The sequence below is a fragment of the Anolis carolinensis genome, unplaced genomic scaffold, assembly GCF_035594765.1.
Source record: "Anolis carolinensis isolate JA03-04 unplaced genomic scaffold, rAnoCar3.1.pri scaffold_25, whole genome shotgun sequence".
In the NCBI taxonomy this organism is placed as follows: domain Eukaryota; kingdom Metazoa; phylum Chordata; class Lepidosauria; order Squamata; family Dactyloidae; genus Anolis; species Anolis carolinensis.
The window spans coordinates 374,014-397,158 of record NW_026943834.1 but is presented as its reverse complement, the minus strand read 5'-3'; the positions used below and the strand labels follow the sequence as shown (position 1 = coordinate 397,158).

The following is a 23,145-nucleotide window of genomic DNA, read 5'->3' as shown; positions in this document are numbered from 1 at the left end:
ACCTTCCCATGCAACACTATCTGGTGGTTAAAGTAGAACTGAATAGTATCCCATCCTAAGGCTTGCAGAGTAAGAATGACTGCAGCTTCCAACAAATCTCCAAGCTCTATGGAACAAAGAACAGTCCAAGGCGGAATTCCAGGCAGAGAGACACTCCATACATGTAATGCACATTAACCACATTGAATATGACATACTTTCAAAGAAGCCATTCAAAAAGCAGATGCATGCTGTATCTCTCAAACATTACATTACACAATTCTATGCAACTTTCACCCTCCCTATTCAATTTGTATGCAGAACACATCATGCGAGGTGCGGGGCTTGACAAATCCAAGGTCGGAGTTAAAATTGCTGGAAGAAACATTAACAACCTTGGGTATGCAGATGATACCACTCTGATGGCTGAAAGTGAGGAGGCGCTGAGGAGCCTTATCACCAAGGTGAAAAAACAGGAATGCCTCGTGCCTCTAACTCTTTGAGTAAAATTTCTGTGAGACCTTCACCTGAAGAATGGTTAATTTGGAAGTATTCCTAATTTGAGAATTTGTCCACTCATGCGCAGATGATGCTATTATGACATACTATTATGGCACTGTTTTTCTACTTGACTGCCATGGTTTAATTGCACAGAATGCTGTCGTTTGTTGTTTGGGAAGTCACTACAGGAGCAATTAGGGGCGCCATCTACATACATAATTAGACATTTTGGAGATGGGGCCCAAAGTCTAAACACAAAATTCATTTATGTTTCTTATACATATAACTTTGTAATAATTTTGTGGATGAAACCAAGTTTGTGTACATTGAATCATCAGAATGTAAAGGTGTTGCTATTTCAGCCACCCATTTGGGCAATTTTGGAGTATTTTGGATTTCAGAATTCCGAGCAAAGAATGTTCAACTTGTACTGAAAGGTGGCAAAGGTTTCTTTTCAGTGATAATAAGCTCTTCCAGACTGGTGCAAACAAAACAAAACAAAACAAAACAAAACTCATTCAGAACAAGTTGAACATTCTTTGCTCGGAATTCTGAAATCCAAAATACTCCAAAATTGCCCAAATGGGTGGCTGAAATAGCAACACCTTTACATTCCCTCAAAATAGGACAGAATTCTACGCTTCTATGATTCTATGTTAGATCGTTTCCCAACAGAAACAGTTCTTATTCACATAATGATGGCATATTAAGAACCAGGGGCCCCTGGTTGTGGCGCAGTGTGTTGCTGAGCTGCTGAACTTGCAGACCGAAAGGTCCCAGGTTCAAATCCCGGGAGCGGAATGAGCGCCCGCTGTTAGCCCCAGCTCCAGGCATCTAGTGTGGCATTAGCAAGATACAAATGTCTACATGTGTTTACTTGTCAATATAAGCTCCCATAGTTCCCCCAATAATTGGGCCATGGATGTAACAGCACATGGGTGCTTGCATAAAATTACCTTCAGGCTACGTGTATGAGATGTATACAAAACACCAATGATTTTCATGTTTAGACTTGGGTCCCCTCTCCAAGATATCTCATTATATACATATATGCATATATAAGAATAAAATATATAAAGAAATGAATTCCAAAACAGTCCTGTCCCAAGAATTTCTGATTAGGAATAACCAGCTTTTATCACTCACAAAAAAGATCCATATTAAGTTGAGGAGTGTGTGTGTGTGCATTGAAATTCTTTTGGTATTGTTTGGGAGCGGTGGTAAAAATGGTTGGCTTCAGCAGATATGCTACAATTGATGCAGTGAAGGGATACTGTGGGGCAGAAATGGGAAAGATGAACAGGATAATATGCCAGTTATTTTAGAGTATACTGTAACATTTCTGTCCAGATCTCTTTAAGTAGAAGCGATACCTGGATAAATGATGTTATAGGTTTCTTTCCACAAAATCATTGGTTGAAGGAGATGGGATGAAAATAGTACTGTATTTCATTTGATTTAAAAACAATGTTGCATCATGGTTTAGAATCATCTAATTGGGTTGAAGGAAGGTAAGATGTGTTCTCCTGCTTCCCCATAGACATTCTTCCAATTCCCTAAAAATGCTACACAAACATTTGGACTGAGTTATGGGGCAACAGTGTATGTGCCTTCAAATCACCTGAAAAATTATTATTATCTAGACATTGGAATAGTAATAATATTGATATTAATAACATTAATAATATAATTACATTAATAAAATCAATAATAATATTAATATTAATAATATAATGGCATCAATAGCATTAATAATATCAATAAGAATATTAATGACATTAATACAATTAATAAAATCAGTAATATCAATTAATAATATTAATAGAGAAATAATTTTAATACAGTAGAGTCTCATCCAACACTCGCTTATCCAACATTCTGGATTATCCAACATTGTAGTCAGTGTTTTCAATACATCGTGATATTTTGGTGCTAAATTAACAAATACAGTAATTACTACATAGCATTATTTCGTATTGAACTACGTTTTCTGTCAAATTTATTGTATAACATGATGTTTTGCTGCTTAATTTGTAAAATCATAACCTAATTTGATGTTTAATAGGCTTTTCCTTAATCTCTCCTTATTATCCAACATATTTGCTTATCCAATGTTCTGCCGGCCCGTTTATGTTGGATAAGTGAGACTCTACTGTAATAACATTAATAATATCAATAATATAAATAACATTGTGACATTAATAACAGCAAAACCGCAATAATATCAATCAGAATATTGATGATATTATCTAGACACTGGAATAATAACATGTAACATGAATAATATTGATATTAATAACATTAATAATATAATGACATTAATGAAATCAATAATAATATTCATATTAATAATATAATGGCATCAATAGCATTAATAATATCAATAAGAATATTAATGACATTAATACAATTAATAATATCAGTAATATCGATAATAACAATAATATTAATATAGTAATAATTTTAATATGTATCTTTCATAGCAATACATTTTAATATGTGTATTTGTGCTATTTTGACAATTTTTATATGTTTTAATGATTCTGTAACTCACCTCGAGCCCCGACGAGAGGCGGCTAAGAAATAAAATTATTATTATTATTATTATTATTATTATTATTATTATTAATCGATGATTCTCTTCTTGTGGCTCGAGGAGGAACTATTTTTAAACCCATTCCATTTTGTCATAACGGAATAAGTGTCACTGCATTAACTTGGTTAATGAGCGGGAAGCGCCTCGACCTGCAAAAAGTGTGACTTTTTTTAACATGCTTTCCTAGTTAAATGGCGGCCAAGGGCAAGGCCGGGCCGCTTGTCCTTCAAGGTGATAAAAGGCAGCCTTGTTCCCGAGACACTCTCGCCAATGGGGGAAATATTCTGCTTTTCCAGATTATATCCTCACACTGAACTCTTGTCTGAAGGAGGATAGGTTACGCATTGAGGCATGAAAATCCACAGGAACAAGATTCTATGAGTCTTTGCTCGATGAGCAAAGTTACCACCTCTGAAAACCTCCCTTAGAAGCAGTTCCTCTTAAGGCTGAAATCAAGGCCTTTTTCCGTGGGAAGTTGGCTCAAAACCTTTCCTCATTAATGTCTCAAAACCTCCCTTTCTTGTCTCTGTTGATATATAGCTTTTTTTCGGTCAACCTCGTTAATCTTTTAACAGAAATGCCCATCTGGCAAGGGAAAGTTCAACCTTGACTTTCCCAAGGAATGCTGTTCAAGCTGTCTGTTCGAAACCATTTTGTGCCTGTTCCCAGAATCCTCAGGGGCAGAAAACTCCTCTGACTTCATGGGAATTCTAGGCTCCAACCCAGAGTCTTCTGACAAGTCAGATGCAGGTAGATGATACTGGTTTTATTTATTTATTTATTTATACTCCACCCTTTTCACCCCGAAGGGGACTCAGGGCGGATCACATCTATATATATATAAAAGGGTAATGAAATTCCGGCCTAGGACAAAACAACAAAACTACACATCCCAGAAACACTAAACTTGGCAGCACAACCCCTTTTTATGGGAGTTGAAGGCCAAAATATCTGGGGACCCACATGTTGAAAATCACTGCTCTATACACTCTGTAACCACAGTAGTCATGGAGCCACTTAGTGAATCCCAGTCTGGCCCCATAGTCCACATTTACCAGTCCACATACCTGCCACAGCCGCTATGATCAATGGGAATCTGTTCCTCTGTCATTTAGGATTGTGATCAGTCTCTGCTGCAACAGGCAGAAATAGAGTCCCTATCATAATCCCATTCCTCACAGCAGAGGTGGCTCACCCAAGGGTTGAGAGAACAACTATTTTCTGAATGACTGGAGAAGACCTCCCGTTGATCTCAGTAGCTACTGACTGGTAAATAGGAATTAGAGGTTTTTCATAGTATCTCTGTATCCGCTAAACAAAGGAATATATATTATTAATGCAAAGCAGGGACAAATGAGTAAGGCTTGGTTACATATTCATAACTACCTAGTATGATTCCAGGGTCCTGTTATTCTTTCATAACAAGGATTTGGAAATGTTACAATTTGTCCAATTGTTTTTCATACCCACCAACGATCTTAATTTTGCAAAAACGGTCCTGATGAATCCTTTATCATTCCACTTCTTTTAAAACACCCCAATTTCTCTCTCTTCCTCCCTTTTCTCTGTGCTTTAGTGGCTATAGACGGAGTTCACAGTGCAAAAGTAATGTGCACTTAGTTAACTCAGCAGAGGGGAGAGGACAGACTCTTTCCCTTTCCTGTAGATTTACAGCAAAGGCAAACTGCTGCAGCATCTCCTAGCTTGTGTGTTCCTCCTCTCTAATAATTTGTCATCTTGACCACACTCTGGTGTAGCTTGGCCATACGTGTCCCAATTTTCATCTGTGAAATGTTGGATCTTGTGTTTTATTTCTAGCTTCAATTCAGCTTTCTTCCAGTTTTTGTTATATGTCCAGGCAACATGGGAGACACTGAGTATCTCTGGTTAGCAATCATAAACAGAAGGGAGTGCAGTATAAGGGGTTATATTAACATGTTAAGTACCTCATCACATAGGCTTTAAACCCTGTCCTAGGACACTGCCGAAACACAGCCAGGATGGAGCCGAGATGGAGCCATCACATAACTCAGGGATGCTTCTGGCAGGACTCTGTGATGGCTCCATGCACACTGCATATTGGTAGCATGATAAGCAGCAGCCCTACGAACACAGGTGACTACCTGTGTTCTCGTTAAAGAAGTCGGGGACAACGTGGGATCAAGCTAGGGCCAGATGAATTTCACCATGGGATGGTAAAGGGGTAATGCGGCATGCTGCCCAACAGTTAACCCCACTGTCTAATAGATGCCCCAACTGTCCCCCGGCTTAGGGACCTCCATGTAATAAGGTCCTAAGAGAAACAGCATCAAGATATTTGAGATGTATCATATCTCCTCATCTTCCACCCCACAATCAACAGCTCTCCTCCCTTCACCTCAGCAAAAGCTTTTTAGTTTCCCTGATATTCTGATCACCAGCTTAGCAGTGCCACTATTTAGCACCTAATGAATCAGTAACAAAATCATAATCACTTATGGTGTAACTTAGCATATATCACTAGTTCTTGAATGATTGAACTGTGCAGAGTTAATTTCACCCAGTAATATCCACTTGGGGATATCAGCAGAGCCGGCCCTAGGTATTTTTCAAATGTAGGCGAACAGAATTTTGGCACCCCCCCCCCCCCAAACCAATCACTGAAAAATAAAAGCGTTGGATAAGCGAAAATGTTGGCTAATAAGGAGGGATTAAGGAAAAGCCTATTAAACATCAAATTACATTAAGATTATACAAATTAAGCACCAAAACATCATGTTTTACAACAAATCAACAGAAAAAGCAGTCTTGACTGCGCCCCCGCATGTTTTGCACCCAAAGCGACAGCTTAATTCGCCTCATTGTTGGACTGGCTCTGGATATCAGTCAGAACCAATGTAAACTGAAGGTGAAGTTGATGCTGCCAACTGAAATCAATCCGTGTTTTGTACTAGAAGACTAGTCTGCTGAGTTTGTACCAGACTTTGGTCAGAGAGGCAGAATCTGAATTCATCTGATGTATCAGTCATTAATCTCCTTCCCCAAACTGTCTGAAATAAAATATCAATAGCCTCTGATGTAACTTGGCATATATCACTAACTCTTGAGTTCTTAAACTCAGCAGAGTTAAGTTTTTCCCTAGCAATAGCCTATTGGGTATAGAGATCAGAACCAATATAAATTAAAGGGAAAACTGGTGGTATCATCTATAATAAATTCATGTTTTTTACCAGGAGAATAGTGTGCCTAGCTGGTAGGGTTTTTTTGTTTTTGTTTTTATCTGGCATTGGCCAGAGATAAGGTTGCCTTAGTCATGTTGTTTTCCATTATTGCTCAAAGTGTCTGACATGATCATTGATGCATGGAATCTAAAAGACTGTTCCTAGAGATTCCCTGATGGAATGGCTGGTAGTTCGACTTGCCATAGCACTTGCTGTGGAATGGAAATATGGAAAAGTTGTTGACACATTCGCTCCCAAGGTCCTCTCCAGAACTGGAGAGCCTGGTTAGCAGGCTGGTTCTTCAAGGAGCTGTGGACTGTGAAACAAGCAGAACAACTTTTGGAAAACTCAGTGAATACATTTGTTGTTGTCGTTGTTGTTGTTGTCATTGTGCACCTTCAATTCATTTGTGACCTATGGCGAACCTAGGACAAACTTATCACAGTATTTTCTTGGAGAAATTGGTTCAGAGAAGGTTTGCCCTTGCTTTCTTCAGGTCTGAGACAGCAGAAGTACTTCAAGCTTTCTTGGAGATGTCAGATGTGTTATTTTTTCATAAAAAGAAGCTCCTTCTAATGTAAACTCAGGGAATTAGAGCAAATATTAACTGTTCATTAATGTTCCCTTGGGGGGGGGGGGGGGCTAAGTGTATGAGAGGTTTTGGGCAATTCAATTCCAGGTGTATTGGAACGAAAAAATTGTGGATTCAATTCAAGCCAGGTTTGATCTCCCCACTTTATAACTTATGTTGTGAGCTAGTTGTGAGCTAGCTAGTTCAGCCTTCATCTATGACTTACGTTGTGAGCTAGTACAGCCTTGAGCCTCCTTGATCTTTAAGTGGCTTTTGTTAATATCAGGTCTGGTAACTTGCTTGAATAGCTGTATTGGAAGAGAGTAGGAAGTGTAATAATATAGTTAGTTTTACTCTTATGTTCTGGATTTATTCCTATGTCCTGGGGGAAGAATTCTCCTTGACTCCATGAAATGTAAGCGATTGAACCCCAAAAGAGTCCATCTCCTCATCCATGACTTTTTTCTATGTTCTTTATCAAATTAGAATTCCTTGCATGGTATTAAAAGGACTTTACACTGTATAGTTGTCAAACTGTGTCTTATAATCTTAGAAGAAGGTCAAAGAATTTGCCCAGAATTAACTAGTTTCAACCACTGATTCTATAAAGTTTTTATTTGCAACAAATCAGCAGTCATAATACCTTCTAGAGGAATGCTCCCAATCCCCCAACAAAGTACATAAGTAGTACTAAGGCCTGCCAATGAGCAAAGGGATTAAACTAGCAGTGAGAAGCGCTGGTGAGCTTTGTCCTACTTAACTGCCAGCTGCTGTTTGAATCACCACTGCCAAAAATAGCTTCACAGGAACTTTGATGCAAACCAAAATGTTAACTTCTGATGGATGCTAAGTATAAATGAACTGTATGAAGAATCAAACAGCTTGTGTCCTCACAGAGACACTAGTAAACTGCAACTAGCTTTTCTAGTAGTAATACAATTCTAATGAGTGCAGGCCCTTCCATTAGGCAAAGTGAGACAGCTGCTTCAGACGACAGATAGAAAATGTCACGAAAGGGCAAGCTACTGCTAATTATTTAATTTGTTTGGTTTGCATGTTACAGTCAGGGATGGGATTTTCTTCCTCATTTGCTAAAATAGCTTGTCTGGCTTTGGGTTCTAGCATACACCTTCATCTGGGTGTTTGAATGGCACTGTTTGCTGATGCCCAGCCACCATGTAAAATAAATACCTTAAGACAGATCTGCCCCTGATTTTAATCTACATTCAAAAAGCATTTCCCAAGTGATGCCAAAGAGGGAACATACATTTGCATAAAACTCACAGGTGTCAATTTACATGCACATAGAGCAGGCGTTATTATAGCTAAAATACTATATATTACCTCTCAATAGACTCAGCCTGAATACTGATGGGCAGCTTCAAGGACTGTGTTTTCCCTTCTCCTGGCTTTAAACCAGATTTGGGGCAGGCTGCCATTTGGCAGGAGGAAGACCTCAAAGGAAAGACTGTGGTCACCCTTAAAACAGAGTAGTTGTGGGCATCTTCAATAGGTTTGAACACCTACCTTAGTTTCTCACCCACAAAAACACAGATTTCCATTATGCACCACAAATTAAAGCAGACACTCTCCCCACACCTCAAAATACACTTGCTTTAAACAAGTCAGTTTGAGAACATGCACTCATGCTTCTTTGAGTGTGATTCTCCCTTAAAACTGGGGAAATGTAGGGTATTCATTGGCCTGGGAATTTGACACTAAATGGGCTATAAGCACTCCTGAAATATAGGACAGCCCTCTGTGATATATGGTTACTGTTGATTTTCTATTAGCAAAGCAGGAAGAACTAAAAACTGTTTATCAGGGTAGTAACAAAGTTAAACTAATGCCCTACATCCCATTAACCAAAGTTAGTTGTTGGATTATTTTCTCATTATCACATTCTAGAATAAATCAATGAACAGTAGGCTCTCAGCTAATTGGAACTCTCAAGAAACCTGTAGATCTCACCTACAAAGCTGTTTTTATAATACAATAAACCTGTGTTACATTTGTCTTATTTTGTTTATATTTCAGCATTAATATCAAGTCAATAAAGAATGTATGGTATAGTACAGTATGTAGTATAGTATTAGTAGCTCTCAAGCAGCCAGAAATTACACTTGTCTGGCACCTACCAATCCCCATGGGTGCCAGTTAACTGAGGGTCTACTGTATTACTAATATATTCTGCCATTCACTGTGGTTTTTCACTCATTTCCCCTCTGAAAAACCACAATGGTCCTGTTTTTTGTAGATGCAAATATGTACCTTGCATATTCTTTATTTTAAGCTTACCAGTAATTTAGAATGATAGAAACATATCACAGGAAGGGGCCTCATGGGCCATTGAGTTCAACCCCCTGCTCAATGCAGGATCTCCAGCTAAAATGCCCCAGCCTCCTTTTGAAGACACCTAGAGAAGGAGATCCCATGACCTCTCTACACAATTAGTTCCACCGACAAACTGCCCTTACTGTCAAGAAGTTCCTTCTAATGTTTAAACAAAATCTACTCTCCTGCAGAGGCGGTCCAACCATAAGGCGAAATAGGCATTTGCCTGTGGCGCCATCGTCCCGGGGGCACCATCGTCCTGGGAGGAGGGCACCACTCTCCACCTCCTTCTCTTTCGGGCCTTCCGGCCAGCGCAGACCCACCTTCGCACCACGCAAGCCCACGTTTGGGGCCTTCAGAGATTGTGAGGTCTGTAGGAACTTGGAAGCTAGGTATGTGGGGTTTATATATCTGTAGAAGGTCCAGGGTGGGAGAAAGAACTTTTCTTTGAAGCAGGTGTGAATGTTGTAATTAATCACCTTGATTAGCATTTAATGGCCCTGTGGCTTCAAGGCCTGGCTTCTTCTTGCCTGGGAGAATCTTTTTTTGGGAGGAGTTAGCTGTCCCTGATTGTTTACTGTCTGGATTTCTTCTGTTTTCAGAGTGTTGTTCTTTATTTATTGTCCTGATTTTAGAGGTTTTTTTTTTAATACTGAGGGGTATCTGGGTTATCTAAGTCCACACTGCCCTATATCCCTGTTCAATCTTTAGTGCTAAATTTGCAAATATAGTAATCCCTACATAACATTACCATGTATTGAACTGCTTTTTCTATTGATTTGTTGTAAAACATGATGTTTTGGTGCTTAATTTTTAAAATCATAATGTAATTTGATGTTTTATAGGCTTTTCCTTTATACTTCCTTATTATCCAACATTTTCGCTTATCCAACGCTTTTATTTTTCAGTGATTGGTTTTTTGGGGGGGGGGTGCCAAAATTCTGTTCGCCTACACTTGAAAAATACCTAGGGCCGGTTCTGCTCTCCTACAACCTCAGATCAACGGACCTGGTATTTTTCCCCTGGGGCAGCAGTGAACGTACTTGCCTACTCCTCTCTGTAATAGCCCTTGAAGCATTTAAAGAGTACTATAATGTCACCTCTCAGGGTGCTTCCAGACAGGGGTAAAACTCATGCTGAAGCGGGTTGCTGAATGTTTTTATAGCACTTGGTTGAAATCCAGATAAATGATATCCACAGCTTTTTCAGCATCTGTTAAACTGGTGACCTGATCAACAAACAATATGATTAGTTTGGCAGGAATTGTGGCACAATCCTCAATATTTTTCCTGATATTGAGATTAAGCTGACTGGTCTGTAGTTTCCTGGATTTTCTTTTTGCCTTTCTTGAAGACATGAACAATGTTTCTCTCCATCAGTACTCTTATCACCTCACTAGTTTGCCAAGTTGTCTTTAAAACGAGGATTTTGGAGGAATGGATTTTAATCATATGTTTTATATCTTTATATTGTTTTAATTGTTTTATTGGATTTTCATTGCTGTTTTAATTATGTGTAGGCATCGAATTGTTGCCAATTTTGTACGCCGCCCTGAGTCCCTTCGGGTGAGAAGGGCGGGATATAAATGTTGGACATAAAATAAATAAATAAATAAAATGATGGCAAATGATTCAGAAAGTACATGAACAAATTCTTTCATATCTCCTGGATGCAGTTCACCTGGCCCTGCAGAACTCATTTAAGCTAGCTACGTGATTCTTGACTAACTCGCTAGAGATCTTAATTTGCAGACTGGATCCTTTGCCAAAGTCTTTGCTGCTGCATGAAAGCACATTGTGTCCTGGGGCGGGGGGGGGGGGGGAGGCTGAAGCAAAATAGGCATTGAATAGTTCTTACTATTCACTGTGACCAAACCTTCGTTACTAGTCATCAGTATCACTGTTTCCTTGCCTCAACTGCATCTGAAAAAACTATTTATTGTTCCTTGCTTGCCTAGGCAGGGTGCTTCCAGACAGCACCAAATTGCGGGTTTTCCGTGAAGGGCAAAAAACCCAGGACCTGAGAGCAGGTCTACACACAGACCTATTGGCCCTGGGATTTCTGCCTGCGATGTCCAGACTTGTGGCTTCATTATGGAATTTTGAAGCCTGCAAAATGGCCGCTGCACGATGTCTGCCGAAAAAATTGGCTTTTAAATAAACTTTAAATGCGCAGGTGCAAATATGCACATAGTTCATATTAGTTTTGTTCCTGAGTCATATATATCTGTTCACTGCTTTTGTCCTGAAAATATGGCAAAAGTTTACTAGGGTGCAAAAACTTTGTCCTGGCAAGAGAAACTTTGTTCTCCACACGTTTAATGAGGATTGTGGCACAGAAATGTTTGTAGAGTACAACCACTACTTGCAAAGTCAGGACTACACTATTAAACAGGAACTGACACTTTCAAGCCAGGAACAGAACTTAGTCTTTATTATTATCATTCAGAGGCTGCAGTCAGGTTTGATCATGTACTTGGTCATACAACAGGATGATGTTCCTGGGTTATACATGTCTGTTCCTCATTGCTTTATCATAAAAACATTGGGAAAGTTGATTATATGGCAGAACCTTTGTTTGTGTATCACAAACTTCATTAAACTTATAGAATACAAAGTTTCTCTTGCCAGGACAAAGTTTTCTCCCTGTAGTCAACTGTTGCCATGTTCTTAGGATACAACCAAGCAGGAACCGACATGTGTAAACTGAGAACAAACCAACATTTTAAAATCCCGTATTTTCCAAATGTAGGGACATACAAAGATTCGAATTTCTGTATTTTCCAGCCAGAACCAGGATATTCCTGCAACTAAAAATCTGTTTTGTAGTGATTCCTCCCATGTTTTCAGGGGATGTCATTTGGCCACCCACCATTTTGAACTGGGAGCTCCTGGGATAAAGGTACTGTGTGGATGGACCCCCAGTCTCAGCTCATTCTGAGTTTTAGCTTTTGTTATACTATTCCTGCAAGCTTGGATTACACAACTGTACTTTTCCTTTATGATTCAGCCTTCCTTCCATTCTTTATACATATTCTTTTTTTATTTTCACTTCCTCCTTAAAACAGCCTCCTTCCAACAGCTGTAGTCTGGCAAATTTATGCAAATATAAAACTTAGCATATAAATGTTTCCCTTTTAACTCCAACTAGTCACTTTACTGTATACTTGGAGATGGGATTTAAAGATTTTTCTCCATTTTTCATCTGTACATAGCATCTTCCTTGTTGTAGTTTCCAAAGTGTAGTTTCCAATTTGCAACAAGATAGTTTTGGTTTATTTGGACAAAATAAATTGTTAACATGTATTGTGGCAGGTTTTCTCCCTAAAATCAAATACTATTGGGCAAAAAGAAATGTGCAGAACATACACAACACATTAATATTAAACAGCATTTCCAGTACTGATATTATTGTATTAAAACTTTAGGGCTCCAAAGCACTCCAAGACACCACTGTGGCATGGACAAAAAACAATTTCCTTACAGTTGACCACTAACATATCAGCAGGATGCATTCCTAATATGTAACACGTTCTTCGCTGGCACGGAAAAGAAAAAATGTTGGTGCAATATAACAGGATACCCATTCACAATATTAAAGTATGTGTAATTATGCTAATACTGGTCCACTTTGGGGTGCCATTAGGAATATACAGAATAATCATGGTTCGCAATTAAGTTCAATAGAACGGCTGCTCCTAGATTGTGGAATTCCTTCCTGTGTGGGCATCTGTCTTTTCCTTTTACTGTCAAAAAATATTTTTAAAAAATCAGATAGACCTTTCTCTTATAATTCACTATAGTATGGAATCCTGGGATTTGTAGAATGTCTCCATAGCAATATAGGCAGTCCTCAAGTTACGAACAAGATAGGTTCTGTTTGTTTATTTGTATGTAAGTCAGAATGGGTGCATTTTTAAGTATAACTCCAGCCAAAAAATATATTCTTTAGCTTTGGATAGCATAGGAAGGGGTTAACAGCCCTGTGGTGTTTGTTTTGCTGCCTGTGCCCCTGTTCAGAAGATTTCATATATGATATATGATAACTGGATTTTGAAAAAATTGGCCCGTTGTGAAAACCAGAATTGGTGATAAAGCATCAGTGGAGATACCTTTTCCCCATGAAAGTTCTTTCAGGAGTGAATTTCCCTTCCTTAGGGACAGATTTCTCTCTTCCTATTGTCTCACTCCCGTTCTTAAATCTGAGTCATCTGTAAATGGGGGGGGGGGTTGTAACTTGGGGGATGCCTGTCTTCTGATCCTCTAAAAGAAACCCCAAGAATGTCTTCCTGCTGATGTTCAAGTCCTCTTCCATTTGTCATCCCTCCCTCTGAAGTAACCTTTCTATGTATCTTGTGCCCTCTTGTGGTTGCATCTGAGTGCTGCATAGATACATAACGAGTCATTCGTTTATGAGGTCCTAGTCACAAATGGGGTAGATTTTAAAGTTGAAACCCCACCAGTATTTTAAGTGGGATCATGAAGGATATGTGTACCAGATTTTGGTCAAGCATCATCAAACCATGTAGGAACCTTTCCATAACAAACATATATACATATTTAAATATTTTCATTTTGTACACAGATGTGGCAAAAATAGTTTTCAATGAGTTGGGTTTTTATCTTTTATTTATGTCTTACTTGTTTTACCTTTTATTTATGTCTTACTTATTTTAATTTTATTTTAATCTGCCTCAAACGTGGTTGGTGGGGACGAGGCTCTTAAGTTTAATGACTTCTGTTGGATTTAACATTCCCCAGATTCCAGATTCCTGAGGAGATGCTCAATTCTGGCCACAGGGAGAGCAGCTGCTTCATCATCCATTGTGGCATCTTGATGGATACTCCCTCATTGGGAGCTGGACGAATTTTAGGGTGTCATAAATTAGTTACATTTGCCTCCCCGCAGAGCGGTACCTAAATTCCTACTTGATAGATGCAACTATCTTTTGGTTGCTTAGGTTTTCCTACTGCCTTATAGTCCAGTTAATGGTGCTGGCTGTCACCTGTAAATTTATACATTTATGTAGAAGAAAACTAGGTTTTGTACACTGCAAAGCAATGAAGGGAAGGGCTTTGCATAGGTAGCCAGAAACGTAGGCCTAAAAATAAATAAATAAGGTGAACCACATGTATATCAAATTGCTCTGTTCAAACACAGTTTCTAGACTGCATCAGAGGGGATTTACAGTGGTAGCCAGGAACTCCAATACAATATTGTTTGGAAGATGTTATATGGAACGTTAAAAGACAACAGTGACAATTACTTTCTTAAACCATTGCATCAGTACAAAATTAGAAGTAATTCAGCTGAATCATGTAGCTACATGTTTGTGCATAACTTTGAATAAGAATGCTTAGAAAATAGAATAAAATACTATATAGTTTCATGTAAAAATAATATTTCATTTGCTACATAGTCAGTAGACTAGAGTCCCCAACATCCCCTAGTGCAGTGGTTTTCAAACTAGGTTCCAATGCAAGTCTACTAAGACTCCAAGATCTCTCTGATATGTACTATTGTTGAGCCAGGTGTCACACATCCTGTATCTCTGTATTTATTTGTTTCTGCCTATGTGTAGTAGCCTACATTTGTCTTTGTTGAAATACATTTTATTAGTTTTGACCCAACTCTCTAATCTGTTGCCGTCATTTTGATTTCTGATCCTATATTCTAGACTATTAGTTATCCTTCTCAATTTGGTGTCATCTGCAAACTTGATACCATAAGCATGCTCTCTAAACCTTCATCGAAGTCATTAATAAAGATGTTGAACAGCCCTGGGCCCAGGACAAACCCTTGTGACACTCCACTAGTCACTTCTTTCTACTAGTCACTTCTTTCCACATCTCCTAGTAGTTTCATGTAGAGGTTGAAGAGCGAGTGAAACACAAAATCTTGAGGGGCTCCACAGCCCAGAAGCCAAGATATTACAGAAGATGTTGAAGCAAGTGAATGACGATGGAGGTCCAGCAGAGGTTGGAACATTAGAAAAGGCTGAGCAGTTTTTGTTCACTGTCAGTGAGCTTGACAATTGAATCCATTTACATTAATACTAGAATGATACAAGTCTTAAAACAAGATATTACCATTGTGTTAGTTTTGAACAGTAGGAACCATTAGCTTGACAGAGAAAATTACATATAATGCTTCAGCTGTCATGACAGCCCACAAGTTGTCAAAAAAGATCTTCGGGAAGTTTCAGCTGCCTTCCCTAACTGTCTCTTTCCAGTTGTATATCATATCAATCTGGTTAAGCATTACTTGTTCAACACTGACGAGGAGTAGAAACAAAGAAAATATTGGGGCCGTTGTTTCAGAAAAGGTCATCGGGCATGTATGTTGCCTTTTCTGGTAGTATCATTATTAATGGGGGGGGGGGGGTCAGATATCCATAGTAAAATCAGTGGATTTCAAACTAATAAGGATATAGAGCAACTTCTGTATTCATGGGTGCAATACCCATAATTTTGCTTACCAGCATCCAATAAAATATGCTCTCTCTAGGCATTTTCTAGATCATCCAGCACAATTCTATGGTAGACTTCAAAAGAAAGTGTCTCTGTTCGATAGTGTCCACAATTATTTGCTGCTTCACTTTTCCACTATAAGCTTAGGTATCATGACTCCTTTGAAGTCATATCATAAAGGTCAACATGGGACATACAACTGTTGTATGTATACATGGTCCATCTGGCTGGGGTCATCAAAGGGAAATCGGAGGCAAAGATAGATTTTGTTTAAAAAATGGATATTGAAGGTCTTTGGTGAGGAGGTACCTAACACTCCAAAACCTGACCTCTGTTGCTATTTGATTTTATTCTAAGTATTTATATTCTGTCCTGCTGCCAAATATGCTCCCAGAGTAACTTAGAAATTGCTGGTTTGTATAGTTCCAAGTAGAGTAAACCCACTGAATTAATGGGGCTTACCAATGTATTGACGTCAAACACAGACCCCCACCCCCCAGGTCAAATTAATAAATTCATGAAGACGGCACAGTTGCTCAGTTATGCAAACATTTGCAGGACTGAAGGGGCCCAGCAGCAGCTACTGCCGTCCGGGATACTTCTTGCAACAATCTTTCCCTTTTGACTATTAGTCTATTTCTAAATAACCCTTTAATAAATGTGTACTGTAGTGCGCTGTCCTCTATCTCTGACTCTTTGTATCTTTTTGCCTCTAGCGACTTTCTCTTTCCCTTTCTCCTCTGGCAGCCAGCCCTAATAACCACATGGTCGCAATGGCCCTCACAGCCGTCACAACTGGGCTTCTTTCCTTCCCTCCTTCCTTCCTTCCTGCATTCCAGATGTGACCCCTTTCACCCCAAACTCCCCCGTGGATACCCAGGACTCCGGAGTCATTGGGTTCCCCTCAATATTCATTGATCCCCTGTGTATGTGCACCCTTACTCCACGGATACCAGGCCTCCAGAATCATCGTGTCCCCCCCCGGTATCCGCAGGTCCCTTATGTGTGTATGTTTAATATGCTATATTTTATGTCTTAATATAAAACTTTGGAGCAAGAAGCCATCCAGAACGACCCTGGCGACCTCTTGTCAGGACTCCTTGAGCTGGAAGTTAAACCACCTATTCTTTGTACAGCCACATGGGCATATGAAGAGACATTTATCACCTGGTTGTTAGGGATTCCTCTTCTTCAGAAGAGGAAGGGGAGCAGGAAAGTGTTCATGAATCTGAGGGTGAGCTGGAATCTGAGGAGGAGATTTTGAAAGTACCCACTTTTCAGAGCAGAGACGTCGTTCAGCTAGGATTGCTGACAGAAATGCAGCTGAGTAATTAGGAACTGCCCTAGCAGCTGTGAGGGGACCCAGAGCTATAAAGCAGAAGCAGGTGCAGCCAGCTCTTGCTGGTAACAAACTGACTCTAATGCCTTCGCTCCCCGTGTGCCTGCTCCGAGTCTGTGTCTGGATTTATTGCTGTTTCTTTGTCTGAAGTAAGACTGCCATTTGATTTGGGACTGTATCAGAGACTAAGAACTGCATTTGCCCTAAAACTTCCTTGCTTTCTTTTGCATTATTCCACTGAGTGTGCTGTACTTTATGTTTTGCTGAAGTAAAGCGGTTTCATTTACTTACCACAGTGTCTTAAGGCTGTTCTTGCAAGACAAAACAGGACACTGGCATTTTCTTCCCTGGTGTTGGTGTGATTTTCCCTGCTCTCCACAATTACATTTCCCATTTTCCCAGCAACGGATCCTATAATCCTATCACTTTGGTCAATATGCTGCTATGAAACATTATGGACATTGGTGTAGACTTGCGTGTTTGGGACTCATAAAGATAATTATCACAACAATAGAACTCATGAGACTTGAGGGCCCCTTTTTGTTTGTCTCGTAGTTAGGACACTTATCAATTCAGAAAACGATGTCTTCTTTTTTATATATATAATCTCCCTGCCCTTTGCCAACCATTGGAGAGTGGAAACGCTCTCTGATTGGCTGGCAGGGCCACCGTCCTGCCTCCTGGAGAGAATCCTTCCCAGCTGTTCATGACATCAGACCAATCAAGACAAAGTCGGCCTTGGCAGGGTGGGCACAGGAAAAATAAAAGAATAAACTTTATAAAATGTCTGATTTTACTTTTGCTTAGGATCTCGGCTTTCTTCTGCAGCTTACCGCGAGCTGGCATCCAAATCAGCTGACTTGAATAAATACCTCTTCAACTTGGTGCGATTTCTTAATTTGGAAACAATGGGTTAACTTGTTCATCTCACCAGGCAGTCCGCTGCCAGTATCAGTATCCATTTATCAGAACTGAGTATCCACGCTCTGGGTTTTTGCTATCTGCGGTCCGGATCTCACTATCCACAACCAGTCCAATTGGCTCTATTTCAGTATTGACTCCTCATTCAACAATTGATTCAATTGATTTATTTTATTTAAGCCTAACCAACAATATTCAAGCCATAGTTTACTCTATAATCAAGTATGTGAATCAATATAGCATAATGGAGAGACAAATCACAGTATAAAGAAGAGCAGACTTACAATCTATAAGCGAAAAAATACCCACAGGTCTCTCATACCTATTGCTTTGAACTGACTAGGTCTTTTCTTCCTTTTCTATTAGATTACTTTTTATGTTCCAGAAACAGCTGTCCTTGCAGGTTGCCACTTGCTGAAAACTATTATTTCTCAGACCTGTTCAGCTTTACCATATAGCAAAATATGGCTGAGGGGTAATAAATCATATCCTTTCTTCCCTCTCATTATAGAGACAAATTCACAATTTAGACGCAGCCCTTTGCAACTGGTGATAATTCTGTCAGCGAAGCGTTAGCTCTATGGGGTTTCTTTTGTTACTGAACATAAATCCAGGGAGGCGGGGGAATTACAAGACTTAAATCTGGCCAGTCTCTGATGCTTAAGGGGGAAGAAAAAATCCTTCAACCTAATTTGCACCTCACCGTCCGGATAGGCACTATGCTTTTGAAGGACATTATATAAAATCCAAAACATGTTGTCAAAAATAAACATCCATCTGTCTGTCTTAACTGCCCCACTAGCTTCTCAGCTTGGCAGCCATTTTGGCAGCCTGCAAAATTCACGACAGTTTCAGACACAATCTGCTCATGGATTTGCCTTCTGCACAATATTTGCTTTGGTGGTACAGCACAAAGCATTTCAGTTTCTTAAGATAAAGAGGGGTAAAATCCCCTGAGAATAGTAAAATATCACAACCCCCTTATGCTTCCCATAACATGAGCATTGGCGCCTTGTAAGGCCTCTTTCCTTTCTCTTCCAAATAACTCTCCATTGTGCCAAATCATATGTAATCTCTTTGATTTAAAGATGCAACCCCATACAAAACAACCCTTTGCTGACCCTCCCTCATTTTCCCATCTGTTCAGAGTATCCTTGGCACTTTTATTTAATTTATTCCTTGTGGTATCCTGTTTCTCCTCCATGTATTTTACATATACAGTAGAGTCTCACTTATCCAACACTGGCTTATCCAATGTTCTGGATTATCCAACGCATATTTGTAGTCAATGTTTTCAATACATCATGATATTTTGGTGCTAAATTTGTAAATACAGTAATTACTACATAGCATTACTGCGTACTGAACTACTTTTTCTGTCAAATTTGTTGTTAAACATGATGTTTTGTGCTTAATTTGTAAAATCTAATTTGATGTTTAATAGGCTTTTCCTTAACCCCTCCTTATTATCTAACATATTCGCTTATCCAACATTCTGCCAGCCCGTTTATGTTGGATAAGTGAGACTCTACTGTATCAGCACAACTCACAACAAAATTAAAATGTAGTATATAGTAAATAAATAATGAAATATTAAATCCAGCAGAACAAATTAAGAAACAGATTTAAGATCTTCTCCTCCTAACCTGAGCAAGCAGAGGCAATTTGTTTCGAAAGCAACATAGAGGAACATTGAAGAACATCTTCTGGAAGGCCATTCTAAAACGTTGAGGCAGAGCTTACTGTTCCTTTTTTGAACTGCCTCTCTCTAAATCTCTCCCAAACTTTAGTCCAAACCTTTATCAGCACTGCATTGGGCCTACGCTGGGCCTTCTCCATACCGTGGGCATTGTCACCAACACAGGAAAGACTCCAGCCTTCAATTTCACATCATACAAGTACAATACGTTAACTTGCTGTGGAGCCATACAATGACATCCTGAGGTATGCCATTCAATAAAGTACAGGTTCAACATCCTTTATCTGGAATTCCAAAATCCAAAATATTCCAAAAACATGGGTTATTGAAACAGTGACACCTTTGCTTTCTGACGTGAACACACACTTTGTTTCATGCTCAAAATTATGTAAAACATTGTATAAAATTACCTTCAGACTATGGGCCTCATCAGACAGAGATCCATAAGACAGGGAACAGCAGGGGAAACCATGGGGTGGTGCATCTCTTTGTCCCCTTACAATCACATGATGTTTTCCGGTTGCCCCTAACTTCCTCCCGTGCTGCCTCCGGTTTAGTGAATGACAACATGGGTAGTCATCCAAGTTCTCAGGACTGCTTCCGACCACGATGCTGAGATACAAACAGGACAGAACCCCACTGGAAGTAGCCCTTCATCATGTGATGGGCTCCATCCTGGCTGCATCTCAGCAGGGTTCAAATATAGGGAGAAAGCCCCATGTGATGAAGTCATCAGTGTAGATTTCATGGATTTCATCTTTAGACTTGGGTCCCATTTCCAAGACATCCAATTATGTATGTATATACAAATGCAGGTATTCCAACATCCAAAATAAATCCAAAACACCTTTGGTCCTAAGGATTTTAGATAAGGAATACTCAACTTGCACTTAAAATGCTCTAGATTAGTGCTTTAGAGCTTTAGTGTTGCACCAACTACAAATTTCAAGAAAAAACAGCAATGAGTTAAAAAGGTATCAAAATGTTATAATTTTTAGAAGTGCCAGCCTTTATAAAATGGACTAGAATTTGGTTTTCAGTTAACTTTGTGACAGGTTAGTGAAGTATTCAGCTCTCCTGGGATTAAAATGGCGAAGAACAGTCAAAAACATGACAAGCTAGGTAAAAATATTGAGATAACTTTTTTTTAAATGTGGGATTCTGAAGATCCCAGGAAACATCAAAAACAATTTAGGTGATGGAGTTTCCAAACCACTGGTTTTCAATATATACATTACATGTCAGGTGAAGACAGTTTTTAAGACTGCACCAGGGGATGTGATGTATGTTTTTGTGTATGTTAATAGGTTTTTAATGGTTTCAATGGTTTTAAGTATTACAGTAGAGTCTCACTTATCCAAGCCTCGCTTATCCAAGCCTCTGGATTATCCAAGCCATTTTTGTAGTCAATGTTTTCAATATATTGTAATATTTTGGTGCTAAATTCGTAAATACAGTAATTACAACATAACATTACTGCGATTGAACTACTATTTCTGTTAAATTTGTTGTATAACATGATGTTTTGGAGCTTAATTTGTAAAATCATAACCTAATTTGATGTTTAATAGGCTTTTCCTTAATCCCTCCTTATTATCCAAGATATTCACTTATCCAAGCTTCTGCCGGCCCGTTTAGCTTGGATAAGTGAGACTCTACTGTAATTTTATAGTTTCCATGTTTAATCCTGTTTCAGTTCTTGTTTATTTGTTTATGTTTTAAATTATATATTGTATGGTTTTTAGTATTAGCCTCTATCTAAGTTGCTGAATTTACTGTTTTTTATGAAGTTTTATATGTTTTTACGTTTTTAACTCATTGTTAATGCAATTATACTTTATGGTGACCTAGTCTAATTTTGTTTTGCTCAACTTGATCCCCATGTAAGCCGCCCCAAGTCCCTTTGGGGAGATGGGGCAGGATATAAAAATAAAGTTAGTATTGGGTCTCTTTTTGGAGAAATAAAATAAGATAGAAATATATAAAATAACAACAACAGCAGCAGTAACTTATATAGGGGTAGTCATGGCCACCACGAAGCAAAATACAACCAAATAAAAATTCCACAGAACAGTAAAACTTGGGGAAGCGGGGCAAGTAAAGACTTTATTGAGGCCACTGGTGTTTAAAGTTTATTGCTCTTTTTTTTAGTTCCCACGAAGCCATGAAGTAGAAGGACCAACTTAACAACAGAAGCAACATCTGATAAAAATGCACACCTGTGACTCTAATATTGTCACTTTTCTTCTAATGTATGATCATTAACATGTTTTGCCTGGTGGAGGAAACTCCGAAATCTTGCTTGTTGTATTTTGTGCTTTTAAATTGACACCCCGCCCCCCCATCTCGCAATTGCTCTTTTGCAGATTTTGTATTTTGTTGTTTTTCTATTTTAGATGCCTGGCTCACCTCTCCATATTTCAATGGGCAGCAATGCCAGGATTAGCAGACGCTTAACCAGAGGCATCTCACATGGCAGGGACTCTGTTTTGAATATGCTGGTTTTATGGACTCTAAATGTCTCCCTATTACTGCCACACTGCACTACTGGATAGCAGGCTGAAGCCAAAGCAGATGGCTCCTTCTACGACAAAAGGCAAACTCACCTGAGTATAAAACAGCTGAAGAGAAATGTCTGTATTTCCCTTGCTTTATGGCTTCTGATCGTCTGGAGTAACAAAAACACTAAGCTTTACTACTTTTGCACAAACCCTCTTTGCACCCTATGAGCATCTTGCAAATGTGTGCTGGGAAGCTAGACAGAGGTAGTGACTTGAGTCTGGCTTCTGCTAGAAGAAACTGCAGGGCATCTAGGCAAGTCATATATATGCCATACTGTCAGGTCCAGAAAAACCATGGATAGGTTCACCTAAGGCTTGCCAAAAATTGGAAATGACTTGAAGGCACACAACAACAACAAGATATTACAAAGAAACATACAGCGTCAATGTCCTCTCACCTAAAGGGAATGACAGCCTCTAGCACTGTCACTGAACTTCTTAGAAAAGGATGGGGGCGACAAATATTTTGTACATCTCCGGAGGCAAGAATAGGTAGCATGAAGTATAAAGTTACTGCCTTAAGACAATATGAAGCTTCAGGAATTTGTGATTATACATTCCACCACTGACACTCCCTGTGGCCTATGGGGTATCATTAATCTACTCTGGTTCTGTTTCCTCATCAATTTAGTAAAATATTCAAGGTGTATTAATGGTGCTTTAATGTAAAACAAACCACAGAAAAAAATATTTTTTCAACAATTTTATAGCGATAGTCTGCTGTGTCACACAATCTAAAACAATGCTGGGATTCATTTTTATTGCTTTCTTGATTTGTAGCCTTTATTAAATGCTAGTTTACAGTCAAAGGATAAACATTTTCTTATGAAAAGGCGGTGCTAATTTCTTTTAAAATTGGTGCCAAAAAACAAGTTTAGTAAAAAGGAGAAGTTAACACAAGTATTCTTAACTGTAATACATTTTGAAGTAATTGTTTCTTTAATCCTTGAAATTAAAGACCTGATAAAAGAACA

General features: G+C 38.9%; 1 protein-coding gene across 1 annotated transcript in view; it reads left to right on the top strand.

The window, feature by feature from the left end:
* The window catches only part of LOC134294860 (uncharacterized), a 39,166-nt gene extending 16,021 nt beyond the window's left edge, over positions 1–23,145 (top strand). Inside the window, exons 4-5 of the mRNA XM_062966635.1 lie at positions 301–443; positions 22,007–23,145. Coding sequence (XP_062822705.1) covers positions 301–443; positions 22,007–22,165 — 302 coding nt within the window. The 3' untranslated portion in view covers positions 22,166–23,145. The remainder of the gene's footprint in view (positions 1–300; positions 444–22,006) is intronic.